General features: G+C 45.6%; 3 protein-coding genes across 3 annotated transcripts in view; 1 reads left to right on the top strand and 2 right to left on the bottom strand.

Moving 5' to 3' along the window:
- Positions 1 to 4214, bottom strand: part of slc8a4b (solute carrier family 8 member 4b) — a 76191-nt gene extending 71977 nt beyond the window's left edge. The window contains exons 1-2 of the mRNA XM_012820635.3: positions 3361 to 4214; positions 2459 to 2708 (exon numbers count right to left, since the gene is read on the bottom strand). The gene's annotated coding sequence lies outside the window, so the exon portion shown is untranslated. The remainder of the gene's footprint in view (positions 1 to 2458; positions 2709 to 3360) is intronic.
- Positions 4215 to 7509: 3295 nt separating this feature from the next.
- Positions 7510 to 14938, top strand: cct7 (chaperonin containing TCP1, subunit 7 (eta)). The gene is made up of 11 exons (XM_012820650.3): positions 7510 to 7655; positions 8614 to 8767; positions 8989 to 9095; positions 9235 to 9413; positions 9659 to 9830; positions 10218 to 10382; positions 10658 to 10846; positions 12340 to 12437; positions 12623 to 12755; positions 13422 to 13628; positions 14187 to 14938. The coding sequence occupies exons 1-11, from the start codon at positions 7650 to 7652 to the stop codon at positions 14412 to 14414; spliced, it is 1638 nt and encodes a 545-aa protein (XP_012676104.2). The 5' UTR covers positions 7510 to 7649; the 3' UTR covers positions 14415 to 14938.
- A 357-nt stretch (positions 14939 to 15295) lies between these two features.
- hspa12b (heat shock protein 12B) overlaps positions 15296 to 25000 on the bottom strand; it is a 25336-nt gene continuing 15631 nt past the window's right edge. Inside the window, 7 exon segments of the mRNA XM_031584851.2 lie at positions 15296 to 16592; positions 17058 to 17161; positions 18548 to 18806; positions 19191 to 19296; positions 20963 to 21057; positions 22788 to 22800; positions 24814 to 24984. Of these exon segments, the coding sequence (XP_031440711.1) occupies positions 15919 to 16592; positions 17058 to 17161; positions 18548 to 18806; positions 19191 to 19296; positions 20963 to 21057; positions 22788 to 22800; positions 24814 to 24984 (1422 nt within the window). The 3' untranslated portion in view covers positions 15296 to 15918.

Raw genomic sequence — 25000 nt, forward strand, 5'->3', positions numbered from 1 at the left:
GTCAAATAATAAAAAGAAAAGTTGACAGCGAGAGAACTGAGTGACGAGTGTGGCAGATTTGACGGCAGCCAGTTCGCTAACGACAGGCGCCTCTTAGCCAAGTCTCCATTTCCAAATGCACTGCGCCCTACCCCATCTCATTAATTTTAATTAGTCCTTTCTTTTTTAAGCTTCGTTTTTTTTGCCTACTGGGTCATATAAGATTGCGAGCAGTGTATATGCTTCTTGGCAAGCGCACTTCGATACATTAATAAAGAGTTTGGCAGGAGGCGACAATTTTGGCATCTCCAAAATAAATAGCGCAGTCAAAAGCAAGGGAGAGGGGGGAGGAAATAACTTTGTGCGATCATTCATCTCCACAGAGCCAGGACCAAACTGTATGGCATTCAAATAAGCGACTTTATCTTGAATGGAGAAAAAGAGCTTTCCATCAACAAAGTGAATTGGGAGAGAGAGTGACCACCTTCATTTACTCAGTGATTCAAATTCTTTGAATTCTTTGGGTATTTTGTTTTACAGAAGGTAAGGTGAGCTTTCATTAAGCCAGTGTCTGGACTCGTTAACCATGTATTATACATGGTAAATAATCTAATTCCAATTGTTGATTGCTGATTGTACTATTGAAGTTTTTTTAGTACATGGTAGCATTTCAAATTTTATAACAGTGCTTTAGATGGTGATGTGACACGGGTTGCTATATTCTACTTGTAACGTTCAGTATCCACATGCAACTTTATGAACCCTGCTGAAGAATAGTGCTCAAGTGTGTGCATAGAGGTATAAGATAGGGCCTTGAATGAACACACACACCAACATGAACCTTCCCGTCCTCGGATGTTCCATCGCGGATTACCTTCCCATTTCAGTGAATATAAATCACCCTCTGCGTGTCTTTGAGGCATGCAGTGAATAGTTCCTCTGCACAGATGGGCGATTGCCTGGATCGGCAGAGGAGAGTGAGCTGAATGACAGAGACGACTGCCAAAGATTTATGCTCCAACTCCAACCCCTCACCAGAGGCCAGATTCAACCAGCCTACATCTCCATCTCCAGCCTCCACCCGTTCCACCCTCTCTTCAAAAAAAAAAAAAAAGAGGCTGGTCCTGAGTCAGTTTGAATGTATCGGGCAACCACTGATGAACCATGGCAACCACTGATGAACCATCGCAGTGACTGACTGCAGAACAGTGGCTTCACTCAGTGATGCGAGTGAGGGGGGTGGGGGTGTACTTTCCAATAGGACAAAATCCACACGTGGCTGTCTGTTACCATGGTAGCATATCCAGATGATGGTGGAGCGGGGACATCCTGGCCGGTATTTGCTATTTCACTCTGACTCAGGCCTCATCTCAAAGACGCATCGGAATGCCGGCTCGCCTGACTGAAACGCGTCTTGACAGATAAGACCAATCAACTTGGTCTCCGCTCAATGAAAGCTGAATGACAGTGCAAGCAAAGCAAATCACAAGCCCTGCCACCATTTTATGTCAGTGTCAGAGCAACAGGGCACTAACCTGAGAAGAGGATTATGGGTATTTTCTCAGGGCCCTTGTCTCAAAAGACCGTAGATTCTATCTTTTTTTCCAAATCCTCCCACCAGTAATCCAATCATTAAGGGGATCTGCTTGACACACAGGCAGCCTAATGCTACTCAAACACGCATGCATAAATACAGATTGTCTCTCTCTCTTTCTCTCTCTCACTCATACACGCACACAGTATAGTGACAAGAGCCCACCCATAGCCATCAGTGCATTTCATTACATAACATGGGATTGCACTGCAGCACTGGGGCCAATGACCAGAAATGAGTTTAAGGGATGTGGTGTTACAGTGGAGCGGGGGGGGATGGATAGATGCAGAGAAGAGAAGGTAAAGGGGAGGGAAAAGGAGAGAGAGAGAAAGATGAAAGTTGGTTCCCATTTGGATGGAGTGAAGACTTCAAAGCCTGATTGAAGGTGCTGGAGGAGTGGTGAGACTGCGGAAGAAGGGGATTTCGCATCTGGCGTCTTGGTGTTGGGGGAGAAAGTGGCTTTCTTGTCAATGAATATCCCATCCCAGAATGCACAAATGTGAATGTCAACAGCATCTGTTAGCCAAGTGGGTGCTAAAAGGGGAAACTGGCGAAAAATATGTGCATCTTCTTGTACTATTTCCCTCTCAATGGTGGCCTGCTTTTGAATTATATTTCCACGACTAAACTAACTTTAAAACATAGTTAGGAGAGGAAATTAATTCATTTCCTCGCATGAAGCATTTATGACCAAAACGATTTCCACAAAAGCAGCATCATTTTGATTTAAGAATTGCTTGCACTACTCTAAAGACACCAACCACACTATTTCGGACTACTGTATTGTATACAGTGCAATGTATAGAATGTCCCTCATACCACAGCGTGATTCCGTCTGAGAGCACAGTATATGAATCATAGTATAGCTTTCAGTCTGGGTCCTACCTTTCTCGTTATTTCTGCAGTATGGAACACAGGTGGTCGCCACACACCATTTGGCAATTTGCGGTGTCCTGCGACGGCAAACTGTCTGCCCTTAGAGCCCGGGGTGCAAGCCCATGGCAGGGGGACTCGTGCTCTTGATATTTCAACCGGGGATGGACAGGTGTTGGCGTGCGCGTGGTGTTGTTCCCGCCAACACGTAAGGATGGGTCAGACAAGCCCGGCAGGAAAGCACTGTTATCCCGCCAGCACTCTGGAAAAGAAATAAACAGATTACCTTCCAAAAATAGTCTCAGGAGAAACGCGGCAAGCTAATTTGCCCATACCCTGCTGCTGAAGATGGCTGGGCTCTTGTAAAGGGTTGTTTTTTTTGTATATTATTCAAATTGAGGTCTATGCCTTCATTCGTCCTATCAGCTAGGGTCATAAAATCATAAAGATATAGCCTCGACTAAATGCATGGGCTAAATACAAACCTAAGCTACAAGATAAATAGCTCTGAATGGCTTATGACCTAAAATAAGATTAGGTTACAGTGTTACTAACGTGAACTATTTGATTTAGTTTGGTCTAGGTCAGTACCATTGATCTGATCTATTAAATGAGGCCTAATTTATTTTTCTTTCTATGTATTATTCCCCTAAAGCTACCCGCTTCACTCAATCGGTGCGCTTTTGGCGCACATGGAGACTAGATTGGTTAAGTCAAAAAGTGAATTTAAAAAATATGTACATTATGAATGCATGTCGCATAGGCTATCCTGCGTTGAGTATACTCGGGACTATTACTCTGTATCATTTTAAATCGCATTCATACAGCGCGTATCCACTTGAGTTGGTTCGTAGCATGACCCTAATCTCACAGGGCAGTATAGGTTGAATAACGGACCCGATATCGATACTCACTTGTGGCTGCTCCGCTGTGGTATTCTGCGCCCTCTAGTCAAACCACCCACTCGAAGAAAATCTTCATCTGACACGTTGTTTTGCAGTCCGTAGGTTGTCAACAGAAACCTGCCCAGTTGGGATCTTCAGATGTGCCTCGCGTAATGACAAGGGCTGCACCTAACGACTGTCCGTTTGACAACAGAACTAGCTCTCAATTGCATATTATGCCTACCACGAATGAAAATGGGTTGCCCAGTTTCATCAAATTAAATGGAAAATTCAGATTCTTAGCATATAGCCTACGTGTCCTGTAAACCGACCCCGCGAACCTCTAAACTGATGACCACCGCCTACTGACACCGCGAACTTAGTGGAGGTCCGAGCGAATGGGTTTTCGTCTCCTTGCAGAATTTAAACGTAGCAGTCTGTATCAACATTACAAGTAGAACCCTAGAGCTCAAGCATCCATCTTTCGCTTCAGTTGTCACAATCGTTCAAACCAACCAGTCTCCAGCGTAAAAGAATATCGAAAGGTTTTGTATAAGACAGTCATCAATCGTGGCTAAATTATAAATGAAGACGACGTGTCCCTTAAGGATAAATTAATAAATCCTTGAGAGCGAGTAGTTAGTGCCCTAAGGTGCGCACAAACGGCAAGTAGCCTACCGAGCGATCGGTAGCCCCTAACTGCGAGTCTTGGAAAGGCGGACGCCTTGGAATGAATGAATTCAAAAAGAGGCAAGCGATGCTCTCGCATCAGCACCGACTTGCTACGAAGGGTGGGAGGGAGGTAGAGAGAAGACCAAGTCTCATGCATGCAAGGCGGTGTCACATCAGCGTTTGCAAAACTTCTTGATGTTTCCTATAGGCTATCCTCTCCATTGAAAAACTCCCAGGGATAGCCTAATCTTTGGAAGCCATACTTGGATTTGGAACTGACTCGTACGACATTAATTCACCTATTCAACAGTTAAGGCATCCGTTACGACACAGCCTGTCCATCTATTGTAGGGCGTGAACTTGCTACCATAAACTAACTGTTTGTTGTGCTCTCACATTTGTTTACAAAGCCATTTCGTCAATTTAAGTAATAGCAATAAAGCCGCTTCGCAGCGTGCCATTCGGAAGCTATTGCTTAACCTTAGACTCATACTGCGCTCTTACTCACCCTTCTGATAGAGGGTTCATAGGACCCCAAGGACCACAGGTGTTTTGTAGAATACTTCTCTACCTACGTTTTATGGTTTATGGTTACTTTAATAGTACTAATAGTATTAATACAGCAACAATGTTCATGACTGCCGTGCACCTCAATACTTCTAATTTACTGTCAGTCGAATCCCCCTTTTTGATTCAAGGCTGCTGCTCAGAATCTAATATTCTTAAGACGAAATGCAGTTATTAAATGTCACAATAATTTGTGATTATTCACAACAACAACTGGCATAAGCTCTTTCTGTTATCTCTGTCTTACACATATACAGTGGCATAAACACAGAGCTTAAAAAACACATCCTTTTATAGGGTCAGGGCCAGTTAAAACCGTAAACAGGCCACCAACACCTTAGAGTATTGGAGTATTGATCAGGTGCTGATGGATGGTTTAATTAATTGGAAACCATGACCTCAGACTTCTAAACGGATTCAGGAAACGCCACTACACTCAACACCTAGTGAGCTCTTGCACTCCCACTAAATCATTTTTTATACAGTACACATACAGTGCATACATATGTACATAGCAAGAAATGCATATGAAGACGTGAGCTTTAATATGTCTCATTTTCACTTACAAATATCATATTCCATTTTACGCTCATGCAGATGCAGACACCAAGAGACACATACATACCATGCAGACACACACACACAAATTCCATACACTAAACCTTGAGCAGGCCTCACAAGGGATATCTTATAAAACCAAGTAATGTTAATGTTACTTGGATGTTGATTAGAAATAATTGCAGCCATTTGTTTATGTGCTGGCGTTTTGTGTAGTTTACTTGTCATGTGCTCAAACACATTGTTAGAAATGTTTAATGTTTTTTTCTCTCCTCAAGCAGACTCTGGCTGGGCTCTCTCCTGTATGATGCTTCAGTAACAATGGTGGAGAATCCTCCCTGTGGACCCCCTGCAGCTCTCAATTATGAGATGAACTGCTATGGAGCCTTAGAATACACTTGTGGACCAGTGCAGACTTCACAGAGCACTGTAAAAAATATCTCTGTATTGTTCTGAAGAGTACACAGTGTTCCGACTGAAAAAGCTGAAGTGCAGGGATTATGTTTGCATTCAGTGAGTCTCAGTAGAAACGGGCTTGCACATCAATTGTACAGCAGAGCATGGGGAAATGAATATCATTGAAATGAAAGTCATTTTGAACTCAAATTTTAAGTAATATCGTCCATGCATTTCGCATGTTTCATTAAAGTGTTATGGAGTACAGAAGAGACAACCTTGCCACACAGTCGTACAGTTCCACCTAAATGCTTTTTTACTGTAATCCTAATGTGGATTTGTGTGCTGACACATCTCTTGTGTGATGCCCTATCCCAGTGTGGGAAATACACCTCCATCTCACTCGCTCCTCATAATCACCTCCACCCTTAATTGCTGATGGAGGTGATTACTGTGTGGACACCATCACACATGGAGCACTTGTTACCACATAAAACACATAGCTGGGGAGTGGGGTGGAGGTGAGGCTGCCTAATCACATACTCTACCAGGGAAATGGGTGTTGCCCAGACTAAATTATCATGTAAAGCTTTTCCTTGACATTTGAGTCGATATAGGTTAGAAGTTGAACACTATATATACACTCAAAATAGTGGGTAGAAAACTACAGTAAGCGGCATTGGAGTCTGACATCCTGTGAGAGAATGTACTGGAAGTCTGCTGAGAGCGTTGTTGTGAATGCAAAACATGCAGCAGGTCTTGCTTTACACCAGTGTTGAACAGTACAGCTGCTGTATCCACAAACAGTAGCAAAATGGGTGACTGTGACTTGGGTGGCTTGTGCGACGCAGTTTCCTGAAATATCACCGCGTAAGAAGCGCCCTTGAGGGTGAGGCTCTGTCTTGTACGCGTATAAATGTTTGATAATTGTATGTGTCTAAAAGCAGCGGAGTCGCGTAGCTTTAAGCCAAACCACAGGGCACAGGCACATCAGAGAGAGGGACGCGCACCTCCCCTGCCGCTGCTCCAACCCCAAACCAACTGTGCTAACTTAAGCCTCTAGTTACATGGGCGGAAAATAGCTTTGAATCACTGCTATGGCATAAACTTTAATTTGTGCCAGCAGAACATCTGTTTGAAGTGTAGATACACTGTCCACGCAACTTCGTCTGAGGGGTGTCCTGTGAGAGGAGTCCCTACTTATTTTGGAGATGTGATCTGTGTTGCTGTCTAGTACGACATATTGAATTGTCCTACAACTTCTTAGTCATAAAATGTGATTATTGTCATTACTGCTGAAGCAACATTAGCCTACATGCCCCATTAAAGTAGTCTAGCTCAGCTGAGACAGAAATTGCTGATCAAATAAGAAAGCAAGAAATGAAGAGTGAGAAAGAGGGAGGAGGAGTGAGCTGGAGGAGGAGACTAGGTTTGTGTCATGCAGGAGACTGACAGATAAATTGTGATGTAGGCTAAGGACAAAATGATAATATCAATGTGCTTTTATTGAGCAAAATATAGAGCAAGAGTACATGCTTGGAGAAAAAAGAAAGAAAGCATGAATGAATGAGAAATACACTTACCAAGGGTTAGGGTTACTAACCCTTGTTGATTGCAACAGCTAGATTTCACATAAGGTTTAGCCTATAGGACCATCCTCTGTCTTAAAACGAATTGAAAACTGTATCCATTTTGCCCTGAGGTAGACTTCAGCCAAGGGCATCTCCTTAAATAATAATTTCAGTCGTTTCATTTGGTCATCAAATAAGCCAGGCTGTGTGCTATCCCAGCAGGCTACTTTCTAGTGCAAGGTTAACAATTTACCGTTTATTTGGACAAGGTACTGGCTGAAAACAAGGGGAGAAATACAGCCCATTTTACTACTGTGTCACTGCTGGAGAGCGACATGTAGTGAGGCAGTGGATTTTATTCACACTTCTATCATGAAGAGGCAGTTTCAGAGCATGAGAGTTTACGATTTATCTTTAGAGGTGTAGCAGCGCAACCAAGCGTCCAAGAGAACAATAGCAGAGAGCAGACGCAGCAAGCGAGGACTTTTCTAGAGGGTTCCAAGTGCATTGTGGGATTGTTAAACCGGCATCACCTCCTTCCTCTTCCCTGCAAAGATGATGGTGAGTAGTGTAGCATGCCAATATTCAACAAAGATCCCTTATCATCCGCTGCATTTTTAGCCTGTTATGTGTACCTGATGCTGACACAATGTATGCAGTGTAACAGATATCTCGAAAGAGAGTGTATGTTTCTTGTCAAAACCTCAGTGATGCATATTTTATCCTGTAAAAGTAATGCTAACTAGTTAGCTTGCTAGCCCATTCTTCCATGTCTCCGTGTAACGGGCTCCTCCTTGAGTTTGACAACTAGTGCTATGTCATACGGTAGCTTCCTAGCTACATTTAGCTAACGTTCAGTTTAAAACATGAGAGCGTTTGTACGTTCTTTTCATAATAATGTAATGTACGAAAGTGTTGTGGGAATGGTCTGCATTGTATTGTAAGCTGCATTAGTCAGCGAATTGGCGAGTTCGTTAGTAGCCAGACAGTGAATGAACTTAACCAGCTAACCTTAGTTGCTAACATCAACCTAAACAATAGATGAATTTCGCTCAAATGTTGTTTGGGATGGTTATTGAGGATACACCAGTGATTTGAGTGCACGCTCTTCAGACGACAGTAAACTAACGGCAGAAGACTTAGGAATTTCTGGTTCTATTTCTATAACTTGTTTGGATGCTAGCTATCAGTCAAATATGTGTGCGTGGTTGCTAGCCAACGTTGAATGGAAAGCCAGCTATAGTCATTGCACCGGCTTGGATGAGAGAGATGCTAATGTTTTGAGGGGTGACGCCCTGGCCAGTTATATCCTAATGTTGGATAATGCACTGGGTGCAAATTATGTTCGAAAATATTTTGTTGTTGCTAAAAGAATTGGGCAAACGTTATACACATCTTTGTCATAGACCAGCATTTTGTTCTGTAGACTTGGCTTGCTAGTGCCAGTTTCGCAGCCCCTTATGACTCTTCGAAAAATGCTTTGTGAGAGGATGCTTTAATGGCCTTTTTCTCTTGCTAGCAACCACAAGTTATCGTACTGAAGGAAGGGACAGACACCTCCCAAGGTGTCCCCCAGCTGGTCAGCAACATCAATGCCTGCCAGGTGATCTCAGAAGCAGTCCGCACCACCCTGGGCCCTCGTGGCATGGACAAGCTGGTGGTGGACAACAGAGGTGAGAGTGGGCTGCACTGCCACCTTACTGCCAATCCATATGCGTTACCAATCTGTGGAAAGGGTTGATATTCTGGGTCTTTGCCCATAATAACTGATGAGTCACTCCCATCATATGACTGAGTAGAATAGTATACATGTTTCAGTTGTTGTGGGGATGTGCCTTACATTTAAGAATGAGTTTTTGGATATCTATCTAACCTTCTGTTCCTAATTTCCCAGGCAAGGCAACCATTTCAAATGATGGTGCTACCATCTTGAAACTTCTTGATGTGGTTCATCCTGCTGCCAAAACTCTTGTGGACATTGCCAGGTCTCAGGATGCTGAGGTGAGTCTGTTGCAGTAGTCTTGTTTAAAGCAGCACGATGCAACAATTTGCCATTTTAAAGAAACAGATTGCTGTGTTTTCCTTTCACATCAGGCATTCTGCCTTGCCTACGCGCAGACTTGACGTGTATGTGTTTCAGGTGGGCGATGGCACAACCTCTGTGACGCTGCTGGCTGCAGAGTTTCTGAAGCAGTTGAAGCCGTATGTAGAGGAAGGCCTCCACCCACAGACCATCATCAGGGCATTCCGCACCGCAACCCACCTCGCTGTCAAGAAGATCAAGGAGGTCGCCGTCACTGTCAAGAAGGACGACAAACAGTATGTTGTTATATTTCGGGTTCTTTTTTCAAAAAGAATGGGCTTGCAGTACATAAGATGTAATGATTTCTCAAGTGGTGAATGCCTGATTGATTGTGTTGTGTTCACTCACTTGCATGCAAAGTTGAAATCAGAAATGTTTTGGTGTAATGACATTTGTATCACTTGACCGTGTGCTTGACTAGCATCATGTACAGACAAGCGACATGAAGACTACCTGCTGATTGAATAACTTTTTCTTCCAGAGAGCAGAGGGAACTTCTGGTGAAGTGTGCTAGTACTGCGCTGAACTCCAAACTGATTGCCGGACAGAAGGAATTTTTCTCCGAGATGGTGGTGGAAGCAGTCATGTCGCTGGATCTCCTGCTGCCCCTGAAGATGATTGGAATCAAGAAGGTGCAGGGCGGAGCTCTTGAGGTGAGCGAGAAAGACGTGTGGCGGCCATGACATCTTAATTATGAGGGGATTGTGAGGGATGAACATTTCCAGAAATGTCATTCGATAAGTACTTAAGTACATTTTATATTAGATCATTATAATTCATTTGTGGATTGTACATTTACATCATGTAGGCAGCAGCAATGTATTATGAAGTAGCGGGCCTAATAAAAAATCCTCAAACAGTGCCCTAAATAAAAAGCCCCATCTGCTGGGAACCATAGATTAATGTTGATTGGTGTACTCTCGCTATAGTCGGCCTACAGTCTGTTGACAGTGAGGCTTGCTGCCATGTGGTTTTACATTTATTCAGCTGTATAAGTGTGCTAAATCTTTTTGCTAATTTGTGATCGTTCCTTTCTTCAGGACTCCCAACTGGTTGCCGGCGTGGCCTTTAAGAAGACCTTCTCATACGCAGGCTTTGAGATGCAGCCCAAGCGCTACGACAACCCAAGGATCGCCCTGCTCAACGTCGAACTGGAGCTCAAAGCAGAGAAGGACAACGCAGAAGTCCGTGTCAAAAATGTGGAGGTCAGTAATTGTGGTCTCTCTCTGTTAGTCAAACGCCAGAAAAATTGAAAAAGCCGGTTTGGTGTCAGCTGCATTTTAAAATTAACCATTCTGCTTTAACGATTTCTATTTGAGAATAAAACGTTCAAATATGCCATAAAGAAACTACACATTCAGTAGCTTGACTCACTGTGTTTAATGTATCACTTGCTGTAATTGGGAGTGGATTAGCAGACATCAGTGTTCCACAGCCTGTAATTGTATCAGGGGCTTATTAGCTTTGATCTCACCTCCAGGACTACCAGGCGATCGTGGATGCCGAGTGGAACATCCTCTACGACAAACTGGACAAGATCTGCAAGTCCGGCGCCAAGGTGGTGCTCTCCAAGCTGCCCATCGGAGACGTGGCCACGCAGTACTTTGCCGACAGGGACCTGTTCTGCGCCGGCCGAGTCCAGGAGGAGGATCTTAAGAGGACGATGATGGTGAGGAACACGACTGCGCTCCCCTCTGCATCATCATCATCATCATCATCATTCATGATGTCATCGCTCAGATTTGGCTTTCAGAGTTAGATTTCTTATTTATTTGCAGAAATTGCTGCTGGATAATTTAGAGATTAAGAGTTATCAGACTCCCTGGCAGAAGGCAGTTTGACAGAGGCCTGGAAGGTGCATGATTTTTATTTATTTTTTTGTTCATTATCAGTCAGGATGTGAAGCTGTCTGCATTCATGATTTGATGATGTGGTGACCATGACTTGGATTGTCATGTCCTTCATGTGTAGTATTTTTGAGTCTCATTGAAAGACAGGAAACATACATATAGATCTAGAACTATAACTCTGCAGTAGACAGCTCAGAAACATGAGGATGTGAAACCTTTTGAGCAATAGGCTTGTATGTCTTGTGGGTACATTTCTCGTATTGTTCTAATGGTCTGAGAAGATGTCGTCTTGTTGCCATTTTATTGTGTTCTCACCGCATGTGGGTATGCCGCAAGTTCATCAGTGAAAACAAGTTTGTTTTGAGTGAGATTAGTCACTTATATGGAGCACACCTTAAGTGTTAGGTGCCTGATATACCTTGTGAGGCCTTAGGGTTCTCAGCATCCCTCACTTACATGCAGGTCTGGAGAGGTCTGTGCTGCCCTTGAACTAATCTGGGGGACATTTTAGGTGGATGATTCATTTGATGCTCTCTACTGTGTTTTTTTTTATATTCCTTCTGTGCTTCTACTACTGTTGGTACTTTAGTAGAATTGCACTACATACATGTAAGTGAGCTCAGTAAGCAGTTAGTTATCCTTCATTGGATACTATTCTTTGGCATTGGCATTAACATCATGGATGGCCCTTGACAAGACAACATTAGCATCCTTTTTTCCCTTTTGAATACCATCACGCCAAAGTCTGGCTTCTGATTTGATTGACCTCAGCATATGAGAAAGAATGGTGGCAGTTCTCTCTCTCGTGTTCAAGTGGCGCATGAACTTCCAAAGCCACTTTTTGAACAACTGGAATTTTTTCTATTTTGTATGAATATATATTTACACTTTTGAAACTATGCTTTTACAAAGGCTCACTGTCACTGCCTAGACAGGTTATGTAACAAAATGAATTTCAAACCACTCATGCCTGAGAGCTGGCTCCAAAAAAAAGGATTACTTTTAGTGCCCTTGAGTTCAAGGTGCCTGGGGAACAAAGAAAAGGTTGATTTAACTTGAGCCTTTGCAACAGGATGACATTTAAAACAGGCTTACTTCACAGAGGACTTGAGACATTATGACTGACACCCTCTATATATGTCCTTGTTACTGTGCAGAATTCCTCAGGCCAGGCATGAAAAACGTTGCCTCGTTGTTTGTTTCTTTTTCTTTTTGTTTACTTCCCTGAGCACATCACAGTGCTAACAGCTAAGCTGAGTGTTCAGAGAATGGCAAGTCACTCTCTTAAGTTGTCCATTCCTGTGTCCTCCAGGCCTGTGGAGGCTCCATCCAGACCAGCGTCGGCTCCCTGACCGACGACGTGCTGGGCCTGTGCGAACTCTTCGAGGAGGTCCAGGTTGGAGGAGAGAGGTAAGGAACCCCACTGCTGATGTCTCCCATCAAACTGTGTCTAGTTATCCAATCTCTCAGAGGAGGTCTGGCTTACATGTATGTATGTGTGTGTCTTTGGGCTCTCTCTTTACATGTATGTATGTGTGTGTGTCTTTGGGCTCTCTCTTCACATGTACGTGTGTGTCCTTTGGCTCTCTCTTTAGGTACAACTTCTTCAAGGGCTGCCCGAAAGCAAGGACGTGCACCATCATCCTGAGGGGCGGAGCGGAGCAGTTCATGGAGGAGACGGAACGCTCGCTGCACGACGCCATCATGATCGTGCGCAGATCAATCAAGGTAGGTTGAACCGTGCAGTCGCTGCTGGCCCGCTCGTCAGCATGCACTAAAAAGCACATACAGACTGACGCTTTCTTGCGCTCCAACCTGCCTGTCTAAACCCGTGAACTACGTCTTTGATTGAAGTCATCTTGTTAATTTTGTTAAATGTTGGCTTCTCATCAGTCAGCATCAGTCATGACTTGGTTTGCTTTGTCGGTGAGGTTAAGTCCACCCACGACATTTAAAGTCGTCAAACCAAAACAGCTCAGCCACCATCTGGCCCTTGTCTCATTAGCTTTCACCGGGGCATCAGAGCGAGCGAACGAACACGTCTTCTCTTCCTAGGTCTGTGTTGCCCATGTCAATCAATCCATAACTGGGTATAATTTAGTTTTGAATGTCTGAAAAGCCCTTCACAGCACCAAATGCAAATCTGACATAAGCACATTGTATGTTAAAGTCTACTAAACACGATTACTTTTTCTACCTCATAAACATAGCTACATATTCTATTTAAGTTGTTTTTGGAATGTTTTTCGACACCAATATTGCCATTCCAAGATTTCATGTGGGTATTACTTGAATCGTTTAGTGCACTGCAGCGATCAAATCTTTCATCGCATGCTTTTTCAGGATGCCTGGGAGTCTGCTGGTTGTAATAATGGATGTGTGTGTGGGTTTCAGAATGACTCTGTGGTCGCTGGCGGAGGAGCCATTGAGATGGAGCTGTCCAAGTACCTGAGGGATTATTCTAGAACCATTCCTGGCAAGCAGCAGCTGCTGATCGGTGCCTACGCCAAGGCCCTGGAGATCATCCCCCGGCAGCTGTGCGACAACGCCGGCTTCGACGCCACCAACATCCTCAACAAGCTGAGAGCCAAACACGCCCAGGTAGCGTCTCGCATTCTCAAGCACTGAACTTGTAATGACGCACCTCCATGCCTTTGAACACAGAGGACCTATATCAAAGATCTAGACTTAACCCTAGATCTAGATCAGAGTTGAGTAATTGTCTAATGTGGGCAGGTTCAGAAACACTGCCAAATGATTGAATATTGAACGCTCATAGATGCTTCGTACATAACCTGCATACACGTTTGTAGCCGATGTGAGCACAGCCTTTATGATACAAGAACAGAGCCACTCATTGTTGGCCTCTGAATGTCGTTAAAGTGCAACAGCTGTTTTGAGTGAAGTACCTTATTTGTGATGTGACGTGTGTCTGGCAGTCATGGCGACGTCACACAGAATCCTGATAAATAGGTTGGTTCTCTATTAGGATTGTCTGAATAGTAAAGCTATCAACCCTGCAGCTATTTATAGATTTCCTTGTGTATGTTTGGGTCTCCGCAAGTACCGGTGGGACGAGCCAGGTCCTTGTGTTTCTGTCCTTCTTCCTCTGTTTGGATGACTTTAAACTCACCACCCCACCCTTCCTTCATCCTCCAGGGCGGCATGTGGTACGGTGTCGACGTCAACAACGAGGACATCGCCGACAACTTCGTGGCGTGCGTGTGGGAGCCAGCCATCGTGCGCATCAACGCGCTCACCGCTGCCTCGGAGGCCGCCTGCCTCATCCTGTCCGTGGACGAAACCATCAAGAACCCCCGCTCCGGCGGTGAGGGGCCACCAGGTGCCGGGAGAGGCAGGGGCCGCGGCCGCCCTCACGCGCACTAGGCGACCCCCCCCCCCCCTCCCAGCATCCACCTCCCTGTACCCATACCCACTCTCTCTCTCTCTCTCCATCCTTCCTGCCGGGGCAGGTCACCAAGGAAGGTCAGACCTCTGGACTCTTAACACACGATAGTGGAAGGCTGGTGAAAGATCGTAGCTGATTGGTCCCTGGTTGGTCGTAGCTGATTGGCTTGTCTCTGCGCTCCATCCCTCTCTTTAATTATCTTTGTTACGAAGCACCATTTTCTTCATCCTCTATTTTTTTTTTTTTTTTACTGTTAGAAGTCATCGTCCCTTCATGTCCCGAGTTTCAGTCTGAGCAGAGACGGTCTGTTTGTGAGTACCAGTCATGATGAAAAGAGGCAGGGATCTTCTCTCAGCATGTCAATGTTTGTACCACGGTTAGCTGAGTGGAAGCCTTTGTCCTTATGATAAGCACTGATGTTGAGCTGCAGTAGGCTTGCTGTTTTGTTGGGTCACTCTGTGGAGCTATTTATTGGACCATTAAAATGAATACTCCCACTGCTCGCCATGTCTGTCTGAATCATTTTTCTGTCTCGTTTACCTCTGAGGTTCCACAGCTGAAGCTATGTTTAGGCTCCTGTCACTGACAGGCAAAATAGACGTGTTTCTATTTTTTTTCTCACTCAAGAATTATAGTGACAAAGCACCATTGATCTTGGGGCTGCAGTCATTGTATGAATCTTAACCGATCTGAATCTTATCTTTTGCTGAAAACAAGAAAATCATGAATAAGCTCAGTCCATTTGGAGGATATCCTAACCAAAGGTGTCTTCAAGTTGGCTGTTACCTGAAGTAGAGAAAAGCGATTATGAATGTTGATCACTACAGTGAATGAAATATAAAGACTTGAATAAACGTGGTTGAATAGGTAATAGTCAAACTTTATATGCAATTTGATACAAAAAGGTACACAAGATGAAATCTGAAATAAGTGCAGGAAACAAGAGTACATGAGATACATGTCATTATAAAAATACTCCATAGTGGATAGGTCCCAGCTTGCAGTTTGAGGATAATATCAGTCATATAAATAGATATGTACAGTGTGTGAACTAAATAAGTAATGTCCAAGCTTATTTTCCAAATGAAATTCCAGCATATTTTACCTTTGTTTGTAGTTTTTCCTTTATGCCACAAGGAGGCACTATCAACACTTTGAATAACACAAACTTTGGAAACAAAACTCCAGCAACACCTTTGGGGGAACAGTGTGGACTTTTGTCAATAACAGCAAATTGATTAGCTCTGGGGTTTTAAAAATATAGTCTTTTTGGGTGCCTTTTCATCAGTCCAATTCAACATTGCCTCGCTAATTTCAATAAGAGGTGCCTTTGGTCACTCCATTCCAAGATGGAGTAGTGGCCAGTCATATTCTTGAGATGTCTGCAAACACTCAGTGCTCATTCACAGTCGCTTCCATCTTCTTCCTCCTTATCCAGACCTGCCTTCACAGCCTGATATGGGCTATCAACCAGTGAGGTGTTCAATTGGACAGGAAGTCAATGTTGGCCCGAACCGTTCGGCTTGTTGCCATGTCGATGGCCATCACTTTTATCTCCGTGTCGCCGAACTGCATGGTCGTGCGGATCTCCCGCCGCTCCGGCCCGGCGTTCCCGTTGGATCCCGCAGCCCCGGCGGCGCCGGCCTGAGGCTCGGGCTCGGGCAGATCCAGGGTGATGGCCCCGCACTTCCTGACGCCGGGGTCGCTGATGTAGGTCACGTCGTCGCTGACGCTGCAGTAGATGTTGATGATGATCTTGCGCTGGCCGACCCTCGCCGGCGTGTAGCTTCGCCGCACGACCTCCCCGAGCGCCACCGACTGGTCCATGGCCACGAAGCGGTCCAGGATGTCCGTGCACCAGTCGCGCCCATCCTTCACCAGGAGCTTCTCGCGCGGGTGTCTGCCCTCCACGAATCGGTTGAGGACCCCGACGCCGTAGGTCAGCGGGCAGCGCCGGACGCGTACCACCGTGGGGTCCAGACCGAAAAGCACCGCCCCCTTCAGGATGGTCAGGCCCACGTCTTGGGGAATGATGATGCGGCAGGACCGGCCCAAGGCGTTCTGCGCGGCCCGCTGCAGCATGGGCGACTCGGCGAAACCGCCCACCAGGAAGAGGAAGCGCACGCCCTGTACTTCCTGTTTCTGCATGAGCTCCTCTGTGGGAAAGGGTGGAGACGGGGAGGGTCAGGAAGGTCATGGGCTCATGGCAGGTTGATAACAACGCTGAGAGAGTGGTTCTGTTCTAAAGGTAGGATTCTAGGGGGAAGAAACTACAAGGAAGAAGGCTGTGAAACCTTTTCTTGAGAATATAGGTCTTGCGTACTAGAGCATTTCCATGACAGAAGTAGGTCTATGTTCTGGTTATAACTCGGACTCTATCATGGGCCGTATACTCGGCAAATAAAATGTCAGCATGTTTCAACACTATTAACCAATGAGGAACAGGTGACAGACACCCATGCCTGCTAGATATTTAGCATGCGTACTGTACAGTGAACAGAAGGGGGGGGGGGGGGGGGCTCCAACAGTGACTGTTTGGCAGACGCTAGCAAGAAATGCTAAGTGGCTTACAGCAACTTTGAGTGATTAATGACAGTAGTGTATGCGTGTCTGAGTCTCACCGATCTGTTTGATGATGTTACTGATGGTGGGCTGGAAGAGCTCGTTCATGGCCTCAGGAGTGAGCCGCAGCATTCCCTGACATGACCATTTAACGATGTTCGAACTGGAAGAGAGAACCATTTTAGATTTGTGCACACAGGTATAAGTTAAAGCAGCTTAGGATATCCGTGCTCCAGACTAAAACCTTTGGTGAGGGAAATGTACTTCAGTAATTCCTCGTAATACATTGTGTTCAAGAGCAATTAAATACAAGCCAAATGTCGGACACTACTACTCCAATAATGGTCTCTCTTTGACCTCAGAGAGGGTTGTGTGTAAAGTAATGACTGCATTTTTGACCTTAGTCAGGCCAAACACCTCAAATTCATCTCAGATCCTAAGGAATGCAACCCCATGCACTGATTTCCACACAACCCAAAGGTGCTGAGTTGGTAAGTTTGCTTGTGCTGTGGTCCTTTGGTGTACCCAATCCTCCTCTGGGCCCCTAAAGAGTTTTGTGTGCGTGTGCCCTGTTTCACATTGGTAGATGTGTTACCATAGGGTTTAAACTTAGTGCTTAGAGGCAGCCCTCTTCATGTCATGTTTGGCATTTCCCATGGTCTACACAGAGCACATATAGCCAATCACTCCTTCAGATTAGTATATGATGCAACATCAAAGAGGCCATCCTGCACGATTTAGTAGAACTTCACCTAACAACCTGACAGAAAGGCATTTGAGAATCATTTCTCCTTTCATACAGGATTGCTGGACATTTTTCATGATGATTCTTGGTTCTTGATTCTAGATTATTGGCTCCTTTCACGAACAAAGCAAAATCAATTTGCCTGGAGCAGTCACAGATGTCAGTCTATGACAATTACCAGCTGACAGACACTCTATGAGGTGTGAATATCAATCGCATTTAATCAGTCAGTCAGTCAGTCAGCCAGCTCAGAATCGAATTGAAAGGAAAATCAGGTTCAATACCTTTTCTAATTTCTGTCAAACAGCATGAGGGCAGTCAACCAAGACTGCAATTACACCTGAAAACTCTGAATTCTCTCTTAATGTTAAGTGATTATCCAAATGGTTTCTAAAGGGGCAGACAACCTAAACCAACCTAATCTAAATTAGGTTTGTCCTCAAAAGGGGGTGTAATGAAACCTATAACATGCCTATCGTGAGGAGAGTCGTAATTGTATCATATTGGATTGTGTTTGTGGCGCTGAACCAACCCTGTCCCTTACACACTGGGTTTGTATCCGATCCCAACTCTTCCTTCTGCCAGGTTCTTACTTTGGATGCATCTCCTGCCCATACAGTTGGCATGCCTAAGTGACCTATGATTAGACTAGAGGGAAGACATTTTCTTTATTTATAAAGATAAGCACATTTGGTAGAGAGATCTGGACTGATAGAGAGGATTTTCCCCTCAGTACCAACACAATTAAACATTTTGTCCAAAAAATGGACATCCCTATAAAAACATATTCCTAGACATCCATACTTGCTCTTGCGCAGGGCGGTCTCTACACTCTGCCCCTTGTGCCTCTTGTAGAAGTCGATGAAGGAGAAGGGCAGGGAGATGTTGAGGGCGTTGGCCCGGCCCGGGGCGCAGGTCCTCTTCCGGGCCTCGAAGGCGATCATGAGGTCCACCCAGGCGGCAGGTCTCTTGGCTTTGAAGCTGTCGATGAAGTCGGCCCCAAAGATCTGGCAGAGGAGGGCCTCAAAGGCCAGATCCACCCCCACGGCACCATACGGACCGCCTTAGAAGAGAGGGAATGAGGAAATGTAAGTACACGGAGCGTAAAATGCCTTTCAGCTCGTCTACAGATAAAACTGTCATCCTGTAGATATTTGTGATGTTGATTTAGACGCACAGGTTTTGCCCTTGATGAAGTTTCAGAGCCAAAATGTTGGATTTCATTGTTATAATGTCACAAGCATTTAAAATGCCATTACCAGTGCAGATATTACTTGAGGTCAGAGATGAGGTGAAAATAATATGCCTTTCTGGACGTCAGCAATGCAAGTGCACCACACCAATAGATGATGACTTTTGGATGCAACAGAGGGCAGTACTGGAAGGTTAACTGTGTGACTGTGATCTGTGTTTGGTTAGAGGAGTGACTGCTGAATCAGACGGTCACCTGAGGCTTTGTACAGCTCTTTCAGTGTCCCCTGTGGCTGCTCAATCTGGTGGACGGTCAGGTCTACTGTTCCTCCTCCACAGTCTGCCACTATGTACCGGTTCACCTGCACACACACACAAACACACACAAACACACACACACACAGAGAACAGCTTGCATAAGCGTATCCTGCAGAAAGTGAAAGGAGAAAAATATCCATCTTGGATTGTGGAAGTGCCAAGCCCATCCTCTCCACACCCACAGCCATTCTCTTGTGTGGTCAGCCAGTGAGGCGGCCTCTGTAAACAGCCCAGGGCCAGTTTATGATATCTGCCCCGATAACAGCCCAGACACGGGGCCACGACCTTGTTTTTACATCCAGCGGCCACAAGGGCCAGACAAAAAATGGATGGTGTGTGTGTGTGTGTGTGTGTTGTGTGTGTGTGTGTGGGGGGGGGGGGTAGGGAAGGAGGAGGAGGCTGAAAGTTAGAAGTGGTAGAAAACACAAAAAAAGACAAAGGAAAGATGAAAAAAGGGAAAAAGAGAGGCGTTTTCAGTTTGTTTAGAGTGGAGTCCTGGCCTGTCACAGGGGAGGGCGGCCTCCTCTCTCTCTCTCTCTCTCACTCTCTCTCTCTCTCTCTCTCTCTCTCTCTCTCTCTCTCGCTCTCTCTCTCTGGGTGTACGTTGTGTGTTATTTGTCTGGGCTGTGGGATGGAGAGGTATGGGGGAGGCTGACTGGTATGGATCTATATGCACCGCTGTTTCAGACGGATCAGCTCTGCCATGAGGATTGCAGTGTGCTGTTAATGAGTTGGCATGGCTGGGGAGGTGGAGGGGGCTGCTGTGCTTTGGCTCTGGATGGAGGATGAAAAGCAAGCACAACAACATGTGCTTTCTCTCTATTTCTTTCTCTGTCTCTATCTCTCCCTCTCTCTCTCTGTCTTTTGATTCTGATTTATTTTTCTTTCTTTCTTTCTTTCTTTCTTTCTCAGTCTGGTCTCTCCCCTCCCTGTTCTCCTGTTCCCTCTTTTATTTCTGTGACAGCAGGAAACATCTGGACCTGAAGGAATGATTATTTTGACCCTGGAACTTGCAGAGCGGGCAAAGCTAACACCGTACGATTTATAAAAAACACACACACACACACACACACACACACACACACACTCTCTCACAAATTCATGCACACTCACACCCATACACACACACTCACACAAACACATTTTGTGGCCCTGCATGCTAAGTTTTGCAGCCAGTAAAAACATGAATGGAAGGTGGTGTGACTCCCCAATAAAGACTGACCCTAAAATGTACACTGGAATTAAAATCACATAAAACACAAGCTGTTGGGTAACGAGAGATCTCTTCAATTAGAAGAGAGAGACATGGAGAGAGATGGGGAAGGGAATGGAAAACAGAGGAACCTTTATTTGCAGTACCATTGTTGGAGGGGGTTCAGATTTCATATGCTTACAGGAAATGTGTGTGTGTGTGTGTGTGTGTGTGTGTGTGTGTGTGTGTGTGTGTGTGTGTGTGTGTGTGTGTGTGTGTGTGTGTGTGTGTGTGTGTGTGTGTGTGTGTGTGTGTGTGTGTGTGTGTGTGTGTGTGTGTGTGCGTGCGTGTATTTCTCATGGGCCAATCCCCAGTCCATTTGAAAAGGGGCAGGCTTGCTAGGATGATGTTCAGCTCTTGGCAGGCACCATTTGTGTATCTTGTATGAGTGTCAAAAACACTTACATGTCCTTGCTAAAAACTGGAAAAACAGGCAACTCGTCAGTCTCCATGGCAACCCCCTCACCTGTCTGCATCTCCGACCACAGCTCCCCCGTCCCGCTCTCCACCAGGAAGGTGCGGCTGTGCCTGGATCTCCTCAGTTGTTCGCGCGCTGAAAACACACACACACACACCAACACACACAGGTCTGGGGTCAGAACACACACCAACACACACAGGTCAGTTCCTTTTCGCTCCAACAAGTTAAGAGGTTGTTGGAAATCACTGACTCTGGTCAAGCCAGTAAAAGCAGGAAGCGAACCTTCCTAAAGCGCACATGGACCTCATTTACAGCAACCACAACACTGAGCAGAGATTGTCATGGCTGATTTGTAGGTTTTGATGAGGTAAAAACTTTTCTTTTCAGATCTGGATAAAAAAATCTTTTGTTCCTAGCAATCAGGAAAAATCTTTTTAAAAAAAACTGCAGGCAGGCAGTCAGAGTGTGGAACAAAAAAGCTAAAAAAAAATCAAAAGCATAAACCTAAGCAAGTCTCAAGACTCTACTGGTCTTACAGAGTTTTGCATTCCCTTTTTCTACACCTGATGAATCCTTCCTATCTTACTGAATCCTCCTTGACCCCCCTTTGAGGATCCGTTGCCCCGGAAATATTCATGTCATATTTGGTCTGTTTTCGGCACCTGTTTTCAAGGTCGAGGCTCAACAGAAAAGCTCCTGGGATACTAGAGGATAGCTCCGGCGAGAGACACTGGAAGGGTCCAGGTTGCAAATAAATAACCTCTGGGAGACGAGTAGGGAACTCCCAGAAGACATTAAGTGCACATAATCTAATTCATTTCAATAGTGTAAATCATTTCAGTAGTTTGTCAGACTACCATGGTGATAATACTGATTGTTGATTTTCTTCACACACAGATCATTGAGCTTTCACATGTTTTCCACCACAAGATGAATCACTACAAATGAGCAAACCCAACATTGGGAGTGCTCTGGACGTGGCCCCTTTCACAGAGGTTAAGCTCCACTCCCATAAAACAAAAGCCCAGCAGAGCAGAGAAATTAGCGGAGGTCAAAGAGACACTAAAAACGGGCAGCTTCATGATCACAAGACTCATTGCAGCTGGGGTCATTGACCTTGGACATGGATCTGGTCGGCTCTCACGCGGCGCTTCTCTGGCTGCTGAGGTCACTGTTTCTGGAGGTTTCTGAATGAAGACCAACGCACTCCCTAAGCTGTGGGAGGAGCAGTGGCTCGTAAATAATCAGGCATCTGAAGGCTACGCTCCTGAAAAGAGTCTGATCTCAGACAATGAGAACGCAGTCAAGTTGCTCCAAACCACTCTCCTCTTCTCTCCTAGCCATTGCAAACATTGATCCATCACACAGACCAATTAAGATTCAGAGTTACACCTCATTTCATTCCACTGTAGTCACCCAACAAACACATACATGCATTCTACTTCTACTTCTACTCAGCATGTATGGGCTAGAACCAGTGATGTTAGCATTGCTAGCACCCAGTGAGAACAAGTTTACATGAGTGGACCAGTGATGTTAGCATTGCTAGCACCCAGTGAGAACAAGTTTACATGAGTGGACCAGTGATGTTAGCATTGCTAGCACCCAGTGAGAACAAGTTTACATGAGTGGACCAGTGATGTTAGCATTGCTAGCACCCAGTGAGAACAAGTTTACATGAGTGGACCAGTGATGTTAGCATTGCTAGCACCCAGTGAGAACAAGTTTACATGAGTGGACCAGTGATGTTAGCATTGCTAGCACCCAGTGAGAACAAGTTTACATGAGTGGACCAGTGATGTTAGCATTGCTCGCACCCAGTGGGAACAAGTTTACATGAGTGGACCAGTACGCAGAGTAACCCCTTAAAAAGGCCTCGTTCTCCACAGGCTCTTTCAGAGCTGGCAAAGGGCAAACTGTGTCTTGAAGACCTTTTTGTTTGCAAAGACGTTTTCTCCTTCTCCGCTTTCTAGACTCTGTCCGATATCCTCTGGTGAGATTGCACCTTTTTGGAGGAGTGCCTGCCTGGACTACAGTGAATAGGTAAAACTGAGGGGGGTTGGTGTTGGAGCCCCCCCACCCTGGCCCCTTATGAGATTCGGGGGGCCTCCTGAACAGCATCTAGAGGGGGTCGACTCCCGGTGCTGCGTGCCAAGCATGCAGACATGCTCCCCTACAATACTCAGAAAGGGGGTCTGGAAACCATTTAAGTTATGAGAGTCCATTGTAGAAAAAGAAAGAAAGAAAGAAAGAAATTATTTTGACCCGTGTCCATCGACAGTCTGAACGCATTGAGGCTCAGGAGATATGAGGGAAAGAAGGTCTAAATATAGAAACAATGGGAAATGCTGAAAACACAAAAGGGATAGGACTACTCTGAACTGTGTGTATGTGTGTGTGTGTGTGTGTGTGTGTGTGTGTGTGTGTGTGTGCGTGTGTGTGTGTGTGTGTGTGTGGTGTGTGTGTATGAGTCTGGGATATGCTTGTGTGTGGTGTGTGTGTGTGAGTCTGGGATATGCTTGTGTGTGGGTGTGAGAAAAGAGAGAGAGGAGGAGATGATGAGAGGCCGAGGAGAAGACACAGAACACGTCTGACATTCTTGGCACTCTGTCGTTGCAGAATGAATGCTTGGCAGTGCATAGATCTCTATACGACCCCCTTCTGCTTATTAGAAATGATGACGAGAGACAGAGGAGTGGGGGGGGTGAAGAGAAAGGAGGGCAAGAGAGCGAGAGAAAGTCTGAGTTTTTGGGTAAACTCTGGAGCCGCGACCGTGACGGACATGTTTTATGAGAACCAAGAGGACTGGAGGGAGTTGAAGTGTCGTTCACTCAAAACCGCAGTTTCTCGCTCTCGGGGCTTGGGCCCTTATATGCTATACGCTCGAGAGAGAGAGAAGAGAAGGAGAGAGAGAGACAGAGAGTGAGTGAGAGAGAGAGAGAGTGAGTGAGAGAGAGGGAGTGGTAGAGAAAGAGAAACTTGAGGATTAACAGGCTGGGAGGTGAGATCATGGTCTCAGAGCACCTTGTTTCAATTACAGGGCTGTGTGTGTGTGTGTGTGTGTGTGTGTGTGTGTGTGTGTGTGTGTGTGTGTGTGTGTGTGTGTGTGTGTGTGTGTGCGGGTGTGTGTGTGTGTGTGTGTGTGTGTGTGTGTGTGCGTGCGTGCGTGCGTGTGTGTGTGTGTGTGTGTGCGCATGACTGTGTATGCATTTCTTTGTGTATGTGTATGGGTAATATGCGTGACATGCAGGCTAACAGCGTAGAGAACTGTGTGCGTCTGGCCTGGCTCAGTTTGGATGGAGCTCATAGACTGAAAGAGAGAAAGAACGAGGGATCGACAGAGAGAGAATAACGACTGACAGACATGGTCAAACACATTTAGGGCGTATTTAGGCCAAACCCTCTCAGGGTCACCCCATTCCTCATGGGAGAGTGACAAACAAGCCCCCCTTCTCTCTCCCTCTCTCTCTTCTTCTCTCTCCCTCTCTCTCTTCTTCTCTCTCCCTCTCTCTCTTCTTCTCTCTTTCTCTCTCTCTTTTACATAAACACATGGTTTCTATTCTTCACATCTCTTTGATAGCCCCATAGCGTTATCTGAACTCTGCATATGCCCATCTGCGTGCACACACACACACACACACACACACACACACACACACACACACACACACACACACACACTGCATCAAACGCCACGAGGCCCCCTAGAGAGATGAAAGCATGGTGGGCCTTCCCAAGGACAAGGGTGTGCTCTGCGTCCGATCTAATTTCGAAACCAGAGAAACACTGTGGGTTTTGTGGGATCTGGCTTTAAAGGCATGAGGGATCATGGCTTTTCTGGATTCAAACGGAGAGGAAGGAAACCATATTCTGGTACCTTGCTAAAGCTGAGTCAAAGAGGCGGGACCCATCCAGGTCCATGCCGTTGGTCATTGGTCGCTGGCTGAGGTCAATCAATCTGGGTGGAGACCGGAGCTTGGCGGCAGTAGATGGAGGCGGCCTCGGCGCTCACAGAGCGATGAGGAGCTGCTCAGGGGTGTCTGGAATGCACCAGTCCAGCTGCAGAGAGAGAGAG

The sequence above is a fragment of the Clupea harengus genome, chromosome 18 (assembly GCF_900700415.2).
Source record: "Clupea harengus chromosome 18, Ch_v2.0.2, whole genome shotgun sequence".
Taxonomy (NCBI): Eukaryota; Metazoa; Chordata; class Actinopteri; order Clupeiformes; family Clupeidae; genus Clupea; species Clupea harengus.